At 35.7% G+C, this 14136-nt stretch overlaps 1 protein-coding gene across 1 annotated transcript in view; it reads right to left on the bottom strand.

Annotated features, from left to right (window-relative positions):
* Positions 1 to 12292, bottom strand: part of LOC121414570 (sodium/glucose cotransporter 4-like) — a 28785-nt gene extending 16493 nt beyond the window's left edge. Inside the window, exons 1-6 of the mRNA XM_041607772.1 lie at positions 12123 to 12292; positions 10755 to 10857; positions 6183 to 6254; positions 5350 to 5454; positions 4029 to 4088; positions 2641 to 2745 (exon numbers count right to left, since the gene is read on the bottom strand). Coding sequence (XP_041463706.1) covers positions 2641 to 2745; positions 4029 to 4088; positions 5350 to 5454; positions 6183 to 6254; positions 10755 to 10847 — 435 coding nt within the window. The 5' untranslated portion in view covers positions 10848 to 10857; positions 12123 to 12292. The remainder of the gene's footprint in view (positions 1 to 2640; positions 2746 to 4028; positions 4089 to 5349; positions 5455 to 6182; positions 6255 to 10754; positions 10858 to 12122) is intronic.
* Between the last annotated feature and the right edge of the window lie 1844 nt (positions 12293 to 14136).

The following is a 14136-nucleotide window of genomic DNA, read 5'->3' as shown; positions in this document are numbered from 1 at the left end:
TACACCGTGAAATTTCAGGGATTTAGAATAAATCCTGGTTGACTGTAGTTGAAACCAATCAAATTCTGGATTTATTTCGAATCATTAATATCTATTCTTAAATCTCGAGGGATTTGAATTCAAGTCCTTTGAATATTAAAATGAACGTTTAAGATTGAAACTAAATACAGAATTCAGTCGGCCCCTAACTACAGTTCCCCTGTTTCTGTTTATGGTAGGAGCTCGGCAGGACAGCGTTTTGCTGGTAAACGCCAATCTGGTATATAACCAATTACCTTGGAAACATTTTACGTCTAGGTTAATAAGTCATAGTGGTCGCCTCATAGACAATTATCAGATATTACTCTCGGGCCTTTTTATCAAAGTGGAGACAATGACGTGGTGGGGATTCGAACTCACAACCTTGCGATTATGAATCCAGTACTCTAACCACTGGACCACACGACCCATGTGGTCCAAGTATAGGTATTTCAAATCCCTCCAATTAAGAGTGTACGTCTCTGATAAGTTATGAAAAATATGATATTCAATATGAATGTTAAATCGACTTTGTCTGTCATCCATGTGTTACACAATAAAAACGCTGTTTAACATTTTATACAACCGTTGTTTACTATATGGATCTTGCATTACTTGTTTAACAGTTTAAGCAACCATGCTTAATCTATTGAGAATCAAATATCGATAATTAAATTTGTTAATGTAAGATTTATTTGTAAATGCTTGTTTAAACCGTTTAAACAACTACTGTAAGGTTCATACATTAAACAGCATTGTATATGCATTTTAAAATGCGTTATATTCTAGGAATACATAGGACCTAAATCAAGAAGGACGCATTCATATGTTGATTTACATACTCCAATAAGATTTAATTCAATCAGTGACGTCACTATTGTTGCGATCCGCCTTCAGATAATGGTCCACGTCAATGATGCGTTTAAATATTGCATTCAGATTGTGCATTTAGATAATATTGGGAAAGTGCGTTGGGATATATAATGACTATTAAAAGGGGAATGAAACTTTTGTAACAGGTAGGCTTGTGTCTAAACAGAAGAATCAAAGAATAAGAACAAAGAAAATTTGCGAAAAATCGGACAAATAATGAGAAAGTTATGAGCATATGAATATTGCAATCACTAATGCTATGGAGATCCTCCCAATGCGACAAGGATGTGTGATGTCACATGTGAACAACTTTCCCTTTGATGGACTATAAAATATCCCCAAAAGTCTTTTTTTTTGTTGCTTTTTCTGATGATGATACAAACTCTTTATCCATGATGTATTCTTTAAAAATCTGTAATGCATGCCCTCCGATAGAAAGAACACATGATCTACTGACAGATATGATAAAAGAGGCAGTTTATATGAAATATAGTAAAGTAATGGGGAGAGTTGTTCACAAGTGACATCACACATCTTTGTCGCATTGCCAATTTGAGGATCTCAATAGCATTAGTGATAGCAATATTCAAATGCTCATAACTTTCTCATTATTTGTTCGATTTTTCTCAATCTTTCGCTGATCTTTTTCTTTGATTTTTCTGTTTTCACACAAGCTATCTTGTTCCAAAGGTTTCATTTTTCTTTAAGATTAGATAATGTTATCAATTTTTACTTTCAGTGTATGTCTTCATATACGTAACATTCAACTTTACTTTGCTAGTGGCCCAGTGGATCAGTCTCTTGACTTTGAAACAGAGCCGGTCGTGGCTTCAAATCCCACCGATGGCGTAATTTCTTTTAGCAAGGAATTCATCCACAGTGTGTTGCACTCGACCCAGGTGAGGCAAATGGGTACCGGCAGGAAACAATTCCTCAAAAATCTGTGTGCACCTGAATATAGCCTAGCTTAGCTGGGTAATAATAATATCAGGGCCCGCCGCGCCGGGAGTACAGTTTTCGGAACTGAAGTGGCTACCCTGGGTAAATGTACCGTTTTCATTATCATTATTACCATTAATATTATTGCTTTTTAGAATATATTACATGCAGATACGACGTTCATATTTGCTTGCACGTTCAAAGTAGGTTCAAACATATCGCAATACTCTGTCCAGCTAATTTGTATTCCTTGCTCAATGCCTCAATTTATTTTGTATGTATAAGTTCATTGTATTATTTCGACCACATTACTTTGTTCTGTTGAAAATGAAATAAAATAAATTGAAATTGAATTGAAAAATTCAATCGCCGTATTTCGATGTTTTGCTTTCAAACATTGCGTTTAGGATTGCGGTGCATTAAAGTGCTAATATCTAGGAAACGGTTCATCAACATTTTTGTCCGACGAATTATTGGATCTGATATTGTTCCTTGATTTCGATTGGCTGAGAAGGACTTCTGTGGGAACTGTCGGATACATCACATTTTGACGGATGAAACGTCCGACAACTCATTTCAGATTTGCTGCGTTCAACCGTGCTATCATATTACAAGCTGCAAGCGTTGCGCTCGGATTTTTTGATACGTTCTAAGAATGCGTTCAGATTTATTGTATTCAAATACTATCCTCAAATGTATTGCGCACCGTTAAGATTCTTCTGTACTCAAGATATCATAATATGATCACATTCTCTTCTCGTCCTTGTGGTTCATTGATTAATAAATTATAAAGAGTGACTGCAAATTTACCGATAACATGATGACGATCGCCATGATGAGATTGATAATGGAGATGAAGATTTGAAGACGATCCCCTCCAAATCGGAGTTTGAGGTATTCAGGGACCGTCGAAACCTTGGAAAAGAAAGAAGTTGTTACGATGTTGACCTTTTCCAAATTATCATATTCATTAAATCCATATTTCATTTTCCATGATCCAATATCTGTATTTTAATCTGTTCAGATAAATTATATATCACACACAGCATTTTTATCGATACCAGTGATTACCCATTCGGCCAGTGTGAAATATTCGTATGCTGTATAATAATAATAATGCAGTTCTTATAGCGCATTTCAGACCTGAAGGACTCTCAATGCACTTTACAGAATTAAAGATTATACAACATAAGGAATTACTTAGAATAACACTTAAACAACATCAACAATCACTTACATACATGTATGGCATAAGTATATTGGGAAAGGTCTATTTGAATGCTTCATTAAAGAGAAATGTTTTAAGTTGTGATTTGAAAAGTCCAGGATTATTTTGTGATAGGAGAGTACTGGAGAGGGAATTCCAAAGGGTTGGGGTCCCTGTAGGAGAAGGACCTTTCGCCATGCGTCTTATAGTTCATAGTCTGGATACTCGAAGGAGTAGTTGAGTTGATCTAAGTGTCCTAGAGGGGTGTATGGAGGAACAAGTTCAGAAATATATTGAGGGGCAAGAGCCTGGACAGCATTAAATGTTATTAGAAGGACTTTGAAGCAAATTCGTGATTTGATAGGTAGCCAGTGAAGTGCTTTGAGAATTGGGGTGATGTGGTTGTGTTTCTTGGATCTGGAGACAAGTCTTGCGGCTGAATTTTGGATTCTTTGGAGCTTTGTTATATGATATGTATATGACTTAGAGTGTAATCAATATGATTTCTTCGTCAGATTGTTATGTACATTTATTTCCTTAAAAAATTACCCACATAATAGTGCAGTTATGTCAAGTCAGACCTATCAAAACTTACGTTATTTTCAAAAACATCTATGGTTCAGTTCAGGGTCAGATTTTTTTAGCTGCGACATAATATTATAATCTAGTTCCATTGGAATTAATTCAAGTGCTAAAGACTTCTTTATCTATACTATTGTGACATTTAATATTTGACAATGTAAAAATTTATAAAAACAACAATAAGGTGACAACGGATATACAAAACTGCATACAATATTATTGTAGGTCTCTAAGTATATGAAAAAAATACTAGAATATGTAGATATGAAGAAAAAATCTCAGGTACTAAATTTCTCTGAAACTCTTTCAGCGAGTTTACTACATGTATACTTTAGCAACATATCCCATACAACACGTTTCGTAATATCATTATTTTGTTTTACCATCCTTTTATTATGGTTTTACATACCTCTGACGCGAAGTACACAGGCACAAAGATGAATCCCAATAACAGCAAACAATTTAAGGCCTAAAAACGACAAAAAATTAAAAGAGAAGAAAAAATATATATTTCACCGAGACATACAATACTTTTTGATTAAAATTACTTCAGAAGCTAAGGTCATTGTTTGACTCACTCACCACCGATCGTAGATAAATTATGTATGCGGGAGCTGTAATTTGTTTATCAGGGGCGGATCCAGCTTTCGCCAATAGGGAGGGGGAATATTTTCATCTATATGTTTCTCGATCGGAAATTCTAAGCACTTTTTGCAACCGTGAACATCATGTGTATCTAAACAATATTAATGCGAGCTCGAACGCGAGCCGAAAAATTTTGACATTCTAACCCCAAAGTTGGAAAATCTACAAGTATTTTGGGTAAACAACAATAGGATGGGTATCTATCTCCACATTTTATGCGAGAGCGAAGCGCGAGCTGACAATTTTCAAATTTCCGACCCCCAAACTGGATATTTTTGTAACCATGAACAGGATGGGTATCTGTCTTAATAATTGATGCGAGTGGGAAATGCGAGCTGAAAAAATTAATATTCTGACCTGAAATTTTGACATTCTAAGCACTATTGGTAATCATGGCCAGGATGGGTATCTAACAAATCGTTTTATGCGAGCGTGAACCGCGAGATTAAATTGTTTTATATTCAGACCCAAAGCTGGACATTCTAAGCACTTTATCTAACCATGGACAGGATCGTCACCTTAACTATCTCAAAAAAATTATGCGAGCGCGAAATGACAATTTTTTGAATTTCCGACCCAAAACTGGACATTCTAAGCATTTTTTGTAACTATGAACAGGATGGGTATCTATTTAAACAATTGATGCGAGCTGAAAACTTTTGAGATTCTGCTTTAAATTTGGACATCCTAAGCACTTTCTGTAACCCCCCCCTAGGTTGAACATCAATTCGGCGCCCCTAGAATGAAGATCATTTCGGCGCGCCTATGTCGAACATCAATTCGTCCCCACCCCTCCCATGTAGAACATCAACTCGGCGCCCCCTCCATCTTCTTTTATTTTTCCTTCTCTCTTTCTTTACCCCCGTTTTTACGTTTATTTTCTTTTTCCCTCCTCCCCCCCTTTGCTTTCATTCTCTTTTCCCCCTCTTTTTGGCGCCCCCTTTTAAGCCTATGCCGGGGGCCCTGGCCTCGAAAGCACCCCCTGAATACGTGCATGTTATTGTTGTTGGATCAATCTCTTTATTCAAATAAACTATTTCGGGGGTGGACTATAGTGCAGAAAGTGTTGATGTAGATAACCTTACCTGGAATTCGTATATGACCACTCCATATCCCGATATGGATGCCGTCCCGGAGACTCCGATAAACGTCGAACTACCGATGTTCGTCACGACAAGCGATAAACCTACCTGTAGAATAGTTGACCATTTATTTATTTAGTTATTTATTATTTCATTTATCTATTATTTATTATCCATTCATGTTCACAATGTCACAGTCTGAATACAGCGTAATAGGTTACATATGTGAAGGTATATGCCACAATAAAGTGCATAATAAACATACAAAGGTGTTGAAACATATGACAGCGCCCCGGGACAGCACACAGAGAAATAAAGGATGTGTGTAATCACAATAACAAAGATGATAATGAATTGTATTGAAATTGATGATAACAACTACAAGGATAATAGTCATAATAATGATAATTGTAATAACGATAATTATGATGATAACAACATTAATAATAATAATAATAATGATAATAAGCATCTGATGGTTATTTATGATGATGGTGACAACTTTAGCAATTTTAATCATTATATTTCGACATTGATCGTACTTACGATGGTGAACAACTTCCAGAAATAAAGATTATTTTATGGTAATGAAAACAATGTTAATAAGAGATATTGATTTAATTGAAGAAAAAAAAACATCCTAGTCAGGACAGTAATGATTGCATTCAAGTTTGAATTAAGCGTCCTGGTTTCGGACTCTTCACCGAGAAATTATTTGTTAACAGAAATTTCACTCTCATTTAATTCCATGATTATGAAGTTGCAATGTTTGATGAGTGGTGTATATTTAAGCTATTTTTATTAAATACAAACAAGCTGAATAAAAGTGCACTTACGAGATACCATGGCATCTGTCGTCCCGCCAAGAAGTAGCCACTTGTATTGTCTTTTCCTCCTCCCCATGCTGCCTGTTATTGATACACAATTAAATACAATTTTAAATGGTCAGTCATAAATATTCTATATCATTCTTTGCGTCCTATTATACCTTTACGTTCTATATGTCCATACGTTCTTTATCCATAATATTCACAGTAGTTATGTTAATACGAGAGCATTCGGGTATCATATAAGAAATTTGGCTGTGTTCGGTAAGGTACACGGATGGAAGGATCCATTTTCCAATTTCAATATTTTTTTTCTATTCTCTGTAGTATTCTTTAATACATTATTTGTCTGTGTTTCATTAAATTTTGTCCTTACAGAAATTTTCAATAGAATATCAGGTTGCATGTAGAATTCATTTCAAAGAGACATGCAGTCAACAGGAACAACCAAAATGACTCTTCTATCACCCCCCTGGCAACTATCTTTCTTTTGTTACCTCTGAAATTAAAGTAAATATGCGACCTATTCAGAATAGAATTATTAACTCTCTGTATTTTGTGTGGGGTCTTTCAAATAAATGGGAGTCGGTTTCACGAGTCATTTCTTGCTTGACGTGCTCTCCCTGAACTTATCAAAGATATATTTCTATTTTATTTAAAAAAAAGCCGCAACACGCTCAAATACCAAAAAAAAAATGTAACGGAATTATTTATTTAACCATGAACAACAAAGTCTTGTTAAGTGATTTCATCTTAATTTTACTTCGAAAATGCTGTAACAAAGATTTGAAATAACGTTTCATAGTTTAGGAACTCGGCAGTCGCCATGCAGTGCGCAATGGCAGCTAAATTTCTTTCTCCCCCTTCCTCTCTCTCTCCCTCTCCCTTTCTGTCGCTCTCTCTTATTCAATCTCCTTCTTCCTCTCTCCTTCCCAAGATCAAAAGAAAAACAGAATCTTCACGATACAAAGCTAAGGGGCGTTTCCCCAGTTTGAACGTATCAATGTTATATCAATTTATGCCTGCAAGGTCAAGGAGGGTAGCGGGGAAAAAGGACAGGCGCCCGATATTGTTCCGAAATACGAATTTCCCCCAAAAGAATAATAATTAAAAAAAACTGAATTAAAATTTAACTCCATTATCATGCACTTGCAAACAGTGTGACATCTTTCTTTTACCATCTTTTGGTCGTAATTTTAGTCTAACTCATTTTGGAAAAAAAGAAATTTCACCAGCTTTTTTCACTTTGTATTTACTCTTTTTATGTTTATGCAAAGCAAAGTAAATGATACTTGGCGCGTTTGGACAAAGTTCACTTTTTTTTCCTCAATGTCCTTTGCAAATAAAAGTCATTGGATTTTCTTTTAGAGAGAAGTCGCGTGAAAGAAATTCAGTTGATAGCAAGAGCTTTGTGCCAAATATGGAAACGAGATAGTCCGTCACGTTTTTTTAGCTTTGACAAAAAAGACAATAGTTGGCACTTAAACTTTTTTTGTGCATACACCCTATTTTATAGGTTAACATAACATTAAGCCTATAGATAGATCTGTGGTTTGTCCAATAACAATTTTCTTTACAATATTGATAAAATATTGACAGGTTTACCATTGCGAAAAATCATCTTTCATCACACCACCCACTTTCTCTCTCTCTCCTCTCGGCCAGAAAGCCAGATATCACTTCATTACCAATTGTATTGATCATGTTGATGTATGTCTATTTGTAAGATAATCTCTTGAATATAAGTCTTTATAATATTGAAGAGACTGTACCATGTGAAAGTAAGTAATTAAGAAATGAAAGAAAGAAAGAAAGAAAGAGAGAGAGAGGGAGGGAGGGAGGGAGGGAGGAAGGAATGAAGGAAGGAAGGAAGGAAGGAAGGAAGAAAGAAAGAAAGAACAAATGAATGATAAGTAAATAAGCAATATATAAGTAAATACATGTAAGTAAAAAAATACAAAATCAATATATTTAAGCAGTGATTTAAATGTTTGTCTGCCATGTACATACTGGTATGGTTTAAAGAAATACACATGACACATTTATTGTTCCCTAAAAGAATTATTGCATCCTTTTTTATCAAAAGGAGGAGAATGATCCAATAGTGTACCTTATCCCTCTGGTTCTCAAGTTCAACAATGTATAAACATAAAAACACCTTGCATGAGTAACCTGTATGTCTTATTTATGACAACTATTTTTGGGTGACACCCATTCATGGCAAATGCTATAAATGCACTCCAACCACACTTGCTAGCCTCTTGTCGAGTCCCTGGCATCTGCTTCCCGAGCGAAGCGAATCGGGCCTAGCGAGCGCAGCGAGCGAGGCTCTGCTTCGCTATTCATGGCTATATCCCTCGAAACAGCCGGCAGGACCTCGACAAGAGGCTACACTCTTGCTTCCTTTTTTTCTTCACCTTCTCTTATTCCTGTTTTTTTTCGAATTCTTACTTTTCCTTTCAATTCTGTTTATTTATCTTATTTGCGCCTTTCACTTCTCCATAAGTGTGTTTTCCTTCTTTTTTTTGTCTTCTTCTTTTTCCTCTCCTTCTTCTACTTCTAATTATTATTATCATTATTGTTATTATTATTATAATCATTATTATTTTACTACTACTACTACTTCCATATATTCCTTTAACATATTCTTCGTCTTCTTTACTTCTTTCTCCTCTCCTTATTGTCCCACTCTTGTTTACTACTTGAAAAGAACACCAATTTGACGGCCTGTACCTAGATTAAAAAATCCAACTTACGTTGTCAAGTTCAGGTGTATTTACGATAGGCCCTTCACTCTTAATGTTTAAACTTAAGCTTTCAACTTTTTTTTTTCATTTTTTTTTACCTCTTTACATGTAGATCATGATGGAAATAAACCTCCACAAACAAGGAATTGATCTGAATAAATCATATGAACACTGTTCGTAATGACTTGAAAGTTTTTGCTATTTGTCATTTCTTCATTTTTCTTACTTCCTTCATTATTTTGTCCCCTTCGCTTTCAGTTTTTTTTTTATCTCCTTCAACCAAAATTGAAAATAGAGGGTTAGCTAAATAAGGCCTGCACACATTATCCGTGCCTATGATTTTCATACTGGGAAGTGAAGTGACTGAGCAAGAAAAACTGTCACTTTCAACAGTAAAACTTGGCATTTTAGACATACAATACCGTGGATGACGTGAGGGGCTGGCTGTGCAAAATATCGACATCCCCCAAATAGCTTTTAATTATTTTCATGCGTAGGACCATAGCGACCGAGAAAGAAAACTTGCAAATTGCAATCGGTGTGTTGGCTCAGTTGGTAGGACATCCGTCTCACAACCCTGTTTAGCGTTCAACATTTCAAAAGAAAGAGCTACGTCCATCTGGTGCTGCACAGTGGCTGCTGAGTCCACGATTAATTGGACAAAATATCTGAGTATTTCCATTTCGGCCAATTGATTAAATTTGTATATATTCATTTATGTAAATTCATTTATCTAAATCGATTAATCGAAGCACTATACCGGTAGTGATAGTATAAATTCTTGTAGTATAGCCATTAATGATGGCAGTAATCTAGAATTGACAAATGTATCAGAAGTCGGTATGTGTGTATATGGGGGCGGGGGGGGGTCGAGATGTTGGTACCGATCTTTACCGTCGCCATCCGAAGGACGTGACCCAGGGCTTAAACCACTGCCCTTTGATTCAGGTTGTAAATCACCCGCGGACTCGCTCAAATCAAACCAACCCACAACGACTATCTATTCAATCATAGAAACCAGGGAAATTCATCATTAATCCATATAACTATAATATGAATAATAGTACCGTTGTGGTTACAGAAATCTTGTTAAGGAAACAAATATAAACAACCCGAACTCGCTGTAGCCGTATGGCAGTGCTTTGCTATTAAGATTAAGGGAATCGCAGAATTGAGATTTCACCAAGGTTCGTACAAAAGTTGGAAAACGTTCGTACTAGGTTGCAAGAAAGTCGGTGAACAGTTTCCGCTGTTGCAAATAGTATTTCTTGTAGCAAAGAACTTTTAAACATGTTCAAAATGTCTTAGCGAATCTTTTTCTTTCCGCTAGCACTTGTAACGTTTGCAAAGCAGTCATAAGTCATTTGCATACGGTTGCAAGACGGTGTCGGCGTGTCGCTGAAATTCTTTTGATTCGCCAATATGACTGTTGGCTCCTGTATAAAATCATCCCACTAATAAAACAAAAATGTGAGTCGAGCGTTTGCGAACCTATTTTTCTCGTTAAAAAAGCTGACGAATAACAAAATTGAAACGTTAGTAAGAATTTGCCTCTAGGTTAGATACCCTCTTTAAGCTAGGGTTACATCGGAACCGAATCAGCTGCGAATTCATCCGAATACACGTATTTGGGTGGTTTCGGGGGTATTCTGTAGCTGTTCTCCCTTCGCGAACGCGAGAAAATTCGGGAGGAATTCGGGAACATTCGAATCCACCGAAACCATCCGAATCAGCCGTCGTATTCGGGCAGAATCCATTCGGTAGAATTCGGTTTTGGTGTAACCCTATGTTTAGATAATGAAGGTTTAGATCTACAGTGAATCCATTTTCTTACCCATATTCCAATTGAGAACACGGCGGCAAAGTGAATGATGATAACCACGATGTCCCAAACTTCTAATTTTCCATTCGTTAATAAATTTCCCATTGTGATTTGCCTGCATGCGAAACGATGAGAAACATTTTTATTGGCCGGATTACATGTTAGTGCGTAAAATCTATATGTTAATGACCATACTAACTAAAAAGCGATTGCAACAACACTATTATTAGTTATATTACTGTAAAATTTGCCTCAAAAGAGGCTTAAAGGACAATGACAAACCTTGGAACTAGTTAGCTTGTATGAATACAAAAAAAATCAAATAAAAAGATCAGTGAAATGTTTGAGAACAATTGGACTAACAGTAGGAAAGATATGAGCATTTTGATACAGAAATCACTAATGCCCTAGAGATCTTCCCTTTGGCAATGCAACAAAGATTTTTGACGTCAAGTAAGTGCAACTCTCCCCTTTGTACACTAAAAATATAACAAAAGTATAAATTTTGCTCATTCTAATGATAGTGTATATAGGGAAAACTCCTTTTCCATGCTTTATTTGATAAAACCTCCATGTCCTTTCATAAAAACAAAATCGTGTGATTTATGAATAGACTTAATAAACGTGATAATCTAAGTAAAAATATGCAAAGAAGTAATTAGAGAGTTGGACATTGCGAGTGTGACATCACACCTGTTGGTCGCATTGCCGATTGGAGGACATCCACATTATGAGTGATCTATAACATGCAAATGCTCATAACTTTCTTATCATTTGCTCAATTATTCTCAAATTTTCATTGATTTATTTATTTGCTTTTTGTTTCTGTTTTCAATTTAGCTAACTTGTTCATGTGGTTTAATTCTCATTTTACGTCTTGCTTGGAATTGAACCCGAAACCTCCCGGTTGCGAGCCCATCCCCCCCCCACCCGTATGCATGAATATTTTCCATGGGGCAACTCCCAAAACATAATTATTTAAGCGAGAAAACAAACGATCGAGTTTAATACTAGGCACTGTGTACGGCCATGAAATACATTACTCTAAAACTGAATTTTGTCTTTTTTACTCCCAGCAGCCTAACAGAGATACATAACGGTGCTATGTTCTGTTATTTATTTTCAGTACGGTAATAGTATTCTATCCGAACAATATTTTTCATCTTGATAAATGTCTCTTAATAAATCACAATGCATAAAACCCCATACAAGCTTTCATTTACAGTAATCATGGATTACATTTAAAACCTCGCTTGATCAGTGTTCAAAATACTACTATGCCTACCAAAATCTATTCATAGGATAAATGAATAAAAAAGCCACCTTGCACATGTTACATTTAACAGTAAATATGCAAAACATAATACAGTTTTATCCTACCTTTATTTTTAGGTTTGCTTAACCCAGCTTAAATGGTTCCAACAGGACGCTATAAATATCAATCCACCAGTCCAACTACAATAACTGAAACACCAAACCATATACAATATTTCTCTGTCGCCACATTTTCCCTTCTTTCAGCTGGAGGTGGCTTGGAGTAATGCTTTAGATGGTTGAGTAGAATTCAATCGAGCCTAGATACGTTTGATTAAGTCCATTGATTAGTATTATCATATTGTTGTTAACGGTGCTGTTTACAGAGGTTTACCTTTCAATTCAACTTGCCAATAATTATTTTGGTAAAATTGGGCAACCACTCATCCAAGGAATATTTATACAACAGGGGGTCCGTTGTGTAAAGGCCATAACATTCAAGGTAACTTTGCAATGATTTTCATTCATAAATTCGGCTACCACTCATTCAAGGGAAAAAAAACTAATTCATCATCATTATAACAAATCAGGGGTCACGTTATTACAAGGGCCTTGCCATTTTAACTGAGGAAACTTAACTTTGTGAGGATTAGTGTTTTATTGTAACTTGTCTGATTATGTTTGTCTAAATCGGGCAACCATCCATGCGAGGAAAATGTCGGTGTTTCATAGATGCCCCGTTTTACAAAGGCCATGCAAGCCATACGATCGAGGTTTGAATCTAAATGCAACTTGTGTCATCCGAAGAATAGAACGGTATATCTTTAATACGGAGTTGCCCCGTTTCACAGTAGCTCCGTGGTTTCATAGAGGACTTACGATTGCATTTGAGGTAGATTTGCTATGATGGTAACTATCTTGATGACAATGGTAACTGAACTCGGCAGCCAGTCATAGTCAAGGTAGTTATGAAAATGGCGAAGGTACCAATATCGTGAGTCTATTTTGAAACTGACCCCTGGCCCTCGAACTGTGTTTTGTGTGACGATAAGATCTCATCTAATCAAGAAAAACATCCTTGCATATCATTTTTTTTATTTCGTTGATAATCATCTTTATCATGATTAGTAATTTTGTTCGGCGTCACTTGTGCCTGAGAGACGGAACGAGAACTGAATCACTGTGACCCGCAGATCTCTAATTCGGTTAAAATGAAGTTGGGATGCAAAGGTCAAAATGAATTTAAAAAAAATAAAAAATGGTTACCCCCCCCCCCCCCTAGCGATCTTGTTCCAACGAAATGTTATCCTAAATTCTGAAAGCAGATGGCATTATTTAATTCATGTGATTTAATACAATATTCAAAATAAAAAATGATGTTTTCATTTTCTTTTCATTTACATAATCAATAAACAGAGATAGTAACATCTGCATGGTCTTAAGAGGTCTTATCGAATCCAATAAGAAATTTAGCTCGAGATAGATACAAAAAGGATTAGCAATACTTAATTTTACTATCAAAATACGATAAAAACCATAATCTTCGAATACCAATGAACTGAGAAATACTCTTAAAAATAATATCAGATCAGTTACCAGTGGCATGCGAGATCTTGCTACCTGTTCTGCTATAATAATGAATTGATTACCATTTGATTGAAAAAAAAGAAACAATTATGATAATTCTTACCTTATTCACTTTTCCTTCAAAGATATAGTGAAAGAAGTATCTCTCATTTATGTACGAAACGAATATCAGAGACTGTTTTGATTTATAGATACTTGATACATGACAAACTTTGATTTCACGGAGATCTACTTAGTATATAGCTTTCACCTGATAAGTGGTACTTTGCACGTCACGTGACCCTTTGCCAACCAATCAACGTCGATTATTTACCCTAGGTGCTGGGAACTGCCCACCGCAAATAGTACAGACAAACATCAATATTATACAGTCGTATTCTAACAATTATTATGCCCGTGGCAGGTAAAATAGTCCGAATAGTGCGAAATTGTAACATATGCATGCATGAATAATCACTTTCTTTGCAGTATTTGTCGGATATTTATGTTTCTTCTCATACTTGACACTTTTCCTGAAAATATTGATGATCTATGACATGTATGATCATGATGT

Source organism: Lytechinus variegatus, chromosome 1 (genome assembly GCF_018143015.1).
Source record: "Lytechinus variegatus isolate NC3 chromosome 1, Lvar_3.0, whole genome shotgun sequence".
NCBI classification, from domain to species: Eukaryota; Metazoa; Echinodermata; class Echinoidea; order Temnopleuroida; family Toxopneustidae; genus Lytechinus; species Lytechinus variegatus.
Note: the sequence above shows the minus strand (reverse complement) of the source record. Positions and strands in the feature narration are given on the sequence as shown.